Below are 3,827 nucleotides of genomic sequence, written 5' to 3' on the forward strand. Positions count from 1 at the left end.
ACCGTGGAGAGCCGTTAACCAATATGCAAATTAGCCTGCAGTACCTCTGCTCTACCCATTTGAGCAGCAAAAAGACCTTTTGAGACCAAATATTAAAGATTTGAACAAATACGCACAAAAACATCAAAATTAGCACAGAAGCAGTACTATATAACATTTTAGACACATTCTAGACAGTTTATCAGCTAAAAAAAGTTAATTTTGGGGTAAGTTACTCTTTAAGTACAGTCACAAAGTGTACTTATTTATTTAACAGCTCTGCCAATATGGCCCTGTGCATCAAAAACACATCTTAAGTATAAAATAAAACATATTTTCACAACATGAATAATCCACAACCATAAACCATTCCAACTGAATTTGTAAATGCATAATCCATTTCAGTGACGCCTACAGGGAGATATACTTTAAAATCAAGCAAGGCGAGGGAATTCTACGTCTAGTTGGAGTTTGAACAAAAACGAATGCTGGCACAGAAAATAAAACTGCAACAGCTCGACAGAACGCAGGAGCAAAAGTCATGGCCTTAGCTTATTAACACTCATCTCCTGCAAGGACACCAACTCTGAAACAGATTATTCAGAGCTGAGACTCTGCGTCTGCCTTCCTACACGGCAGCTGCTACCCACGCATGGAGAGGAAACGGCCACAGAGTGAAGGCCGGTCTCTAATATAACGCACAGCATTACCTGTCACAATCATCGAACGGTGGCTAGACTCGGCTCAGGTTAAAACAATTTTTTTTAAAAAGCTTTTACTTAAATCAGATATGAATCTCCTCCTGATGCCAAAACATAAAACCTCGTAATTTTCTATTTGATTCATAAACGAACTGTAAAGACTGAGAAAGTAACAAACATTGTTTTGTGCGCGAGAAGCAGTGACAACATGAATGTTGTAGGAGCGAAGACGCTCCAAATGACCTGCTTTCGTTTGCATGCCTGAGGACACGGATACAGGAATCCAACGGCAACACCTCCAGACGTCCATAGGAGCCGGAGCCGGGCTGTTTCCAACACGACTGGTCTGAGTGTGTGGGAGTTTTGGAGACGCAGAAGTAAAAACGAACAAAGGCAAATATAGGTACGAGGAGGAAAAAAAAATAAAGAAAGCCTAGCTTGCGTGTTCTGAAGAGGAGGCGCAGAAAATTCCTCCAGAGCCACAATTAACCCAGACACAAAAGAAGATCGCTGCGCACTGCGAGCACGCGGAGCTCTGGCACAACTTCACTGGTTTCACCGTGAGCTTCCTTTCAAAATATAGGCCAATGGCTCCCAGTCAGAAACACTAGAATTCTCCTGTTTGTGTGTAAAACAACACAACCGTACAGCATGGGAGATACACCGGACAGGATGCAGCACGTTGTCTGACTCTCACCTGCACAGATTTTCCTTTTAAAGATGAGAGAAAAAGAGGTCCATTCAATCAACCATAATTTCGAGAAAACACATATTGAGTGTTTTTTAATCGGACTAAAATCACCTGCACACAAACTAGGGCTGCCACGATTAATCGATTAATCGACAACTAATCGATTATTAAAATAATCGATGACTAATTTAATAATCGATTAATTTTCCAAAATGAACTCGTCCCAAAAGCTATCTACAACAGGTAAGATCTTTATTGATTTTACACAGAACCCTGGTATAAAATGTACAAAATACCTCTAAAACAAACTTTTTCTTCTTTTTTCAGCTGTTCCTCTTCAATGAGTCAACATCCTCTGTCTCACTCTGTCCTCTGCCCAACTACCTCCATGTCCTCCTTAACTGCATCCATATGTCTCCACTTGGTCTTTTTCCTGGAAGCAGAATCTCTAACATCCTTCTACCAGTATACCCACTGTCCCTCCTCTGGACACGTCCAAACCAATATACCCACTGTCCCTCATCTGGACACGTTCAAACCAATATACCCACCGTCCCTCCTCTGGACATGTCCAAACCAGTATACCCCATGTCCCTCCTCTGGACACGGCCAAACCAATATACCCACTGTCCCTCCTCTGGACATGTCCAAACCAGTATACCCCATGTCCCTCCTCTGGACACGGCCAAACCAATATACGCCATGTCCCTCCTCTGGACACGTCCAAACCATTTCAGTGGTCTATAACTTTATGGTTCATCTTCTACTGTACCTCCAATCTCTTCAACAATCCATCCATCTATTTTCTTTACTCGCTTTTTCTTTTCCGGGCCGTTGGGACTTGGTGCCTGCAAACTTCCAGCAGTCAGTGGACACCCCGGACAGGTCTCCAGTCCATCACAGGGACACATAGAGACAAACAACCTCTCACACGTGTCACCTCTAACCAACAGTGGTCTAATATACCAGTCCAATAAAGCAATAAAGCTGGTTATAGATCAAACAATTTGATGGATTGTTTATAGTTTAGTCAATCATCCTGTTATACATAATATATGAGAGGAAACAGTAACTGAAGCACATCATAAAACACTGAGAAGAAGGTCTCCGTGGTGGCTGAAGTGATTTGATCTCATTTTAATAGTTCAGATATTTGTCCCTGCTTGTTCCAACATCCTGTGAAATGTTTAGTCACGATGACAGCTCAGCTCTGGCAACGTGTTAGCACCTGAAACCGTGTCATTTGTCCTGACTTCTCCCTCTCACTCCAACACTTACGGCAGTTCTCCTCGTCGCTGTTGTCTGAGCAGTCGTCGTCGTCGTCGCACCTCCAGATGGTGGGTATACACCTTTTGTTGTTGCACTGAAACTGTCCATCCTCGCACTCATCCGTGGCTGCAAGAAAGGAGGAGAGAGATGAAAAAAAAAAAACACAACATCCAACAGCGAGAGATCAGAGTCCAGATGGGTGAGCAGCGCGCAGGTCTGGTTATGGGAGCAATAACCGCTCCTTGAGCTGTCATTTGCAAATGAATGCCTAATTGATATGCAGCATTCACCCGGGTTAATTGGATGATGCGCTGCAAGCGTCACTGTCCCGGTTTCTACACAGATCTGCTTTGTCAGGATAATATAGAAATAAAAGGAGGCCCCTGTTTCACTCGGGTCTTTTAAAGGAGTAGGCGAAGGTTCAGTCTGCAGGTTGTGGATGCTCACAGCCGGGAAACACATGACTGACACACAGCTCTGCGTCCTGAACACACAAACACACACAGCAGTGCTGAAACAAAAACCTGATCTCTGAGTAAGAATCATTCATTAAAGTCACCTATTCTGTCTGTTTCCCCTCCTAGCTATCAGGTGCACGCGCTATAGTACCAGGAGCGCTTCACATCATCATCCCGCACCGTGCAGATTTTACACACACACACACACAAAAAACGCCTTTTACGCATGAAAAACACACACGGGGACACGTAAAAAAGCCCACAGCACTGACCTTCCAGCAGAGGAAGCCTCAGAAAAAACAAATGAAAAAGTAGTAATGTCCTTAAATCCGTCCACATTTCTGGAGGAGGCGGCGGAGCTCGGTTACGTCCACAAAACAAAGCCCAAAAGCCGCTCTTGTTGTGGCGCTGCGTCGCCGCTGAGCCGTCCGACATAAGCCCCGCCCCCTTCAGCCTGATTGGCTGCTCTCCAACATGAGGCGGGGTGAGGTAATTAGGAGATACTACGTTTTTTTTTCTTCTGTATTTTTTTTACCACAACCATTTTTATTTGTAACTTCCTTTTTTTCCCCTTGTCACTTCAGTAGAAAATGAAACCAAATATTAGTTTATATAGTTTATTTATTTCTTCATCATCAGTGACTTTTTTAAGTGAAGAGAAAATAGAGACAGAGAGAAAAACAGAGAAAGAAGTAATTAGAAAGATAGAAAGACTGAAATAGCGATTAG

General features: G+C 43.3%; 1 protein-coding gene across 4 annotated transcripts in view; it reads right to left on the reverse strand.

Moving 5' to 3' along the window:
* The window catches only part of LOC106523514 (low-density lipoprotein receptor-related protein 8), a 199,970-nt gene extending 196,422 nt beyond the window's left edge, over positions 1-3,548 (reverse strand). For 3 of the 4 annotated variants that reach the window (XR_001310901.1, XR_001310902.1, XM_014016940.1), the window contains exons 1-2: positions 3,371-3,534; positions 2,650-2,766 (exon numbers count right to left, since the gene is read on the reverse strand). Coding sequence is in view for 1 of the 4 variants with exons in the window: in XM_014016940.1 (XP_013872394.1) it covers positions 2,650-2,766; positions 3,371-3,533 (280 nt within the window). In the remaining 3 variants the exon portion in view is untranslated. Of the gene's footprint in view, positions 1-2,649; positions 2,767-3,370 lie in introns of all 4 variants that reach the window. The other variant, XR_001310903.1, reaches the window with a different exon arrangement.
* Positions 3,549-3,827: the final 279 nt, after the last annotated feature.

The sequence above is a fragment of the Austrofundulus limnaeus genome, unplaced genomic scaffold (assembly GCF_001266775.1).
Source record: "Austrofundulus limnaeus strain Quisiro unplaced genomic scaffold, Austrofundulus_limnaeus-1.0 Scaffold158, whole genome shotgun sequence".
NCBI lineage: Eukaryota > Metazoa > Chordata > Actinopteri > Cyprinodontiformes > Rivulidae > Austrofundulus > Austrofundulus limnaeus.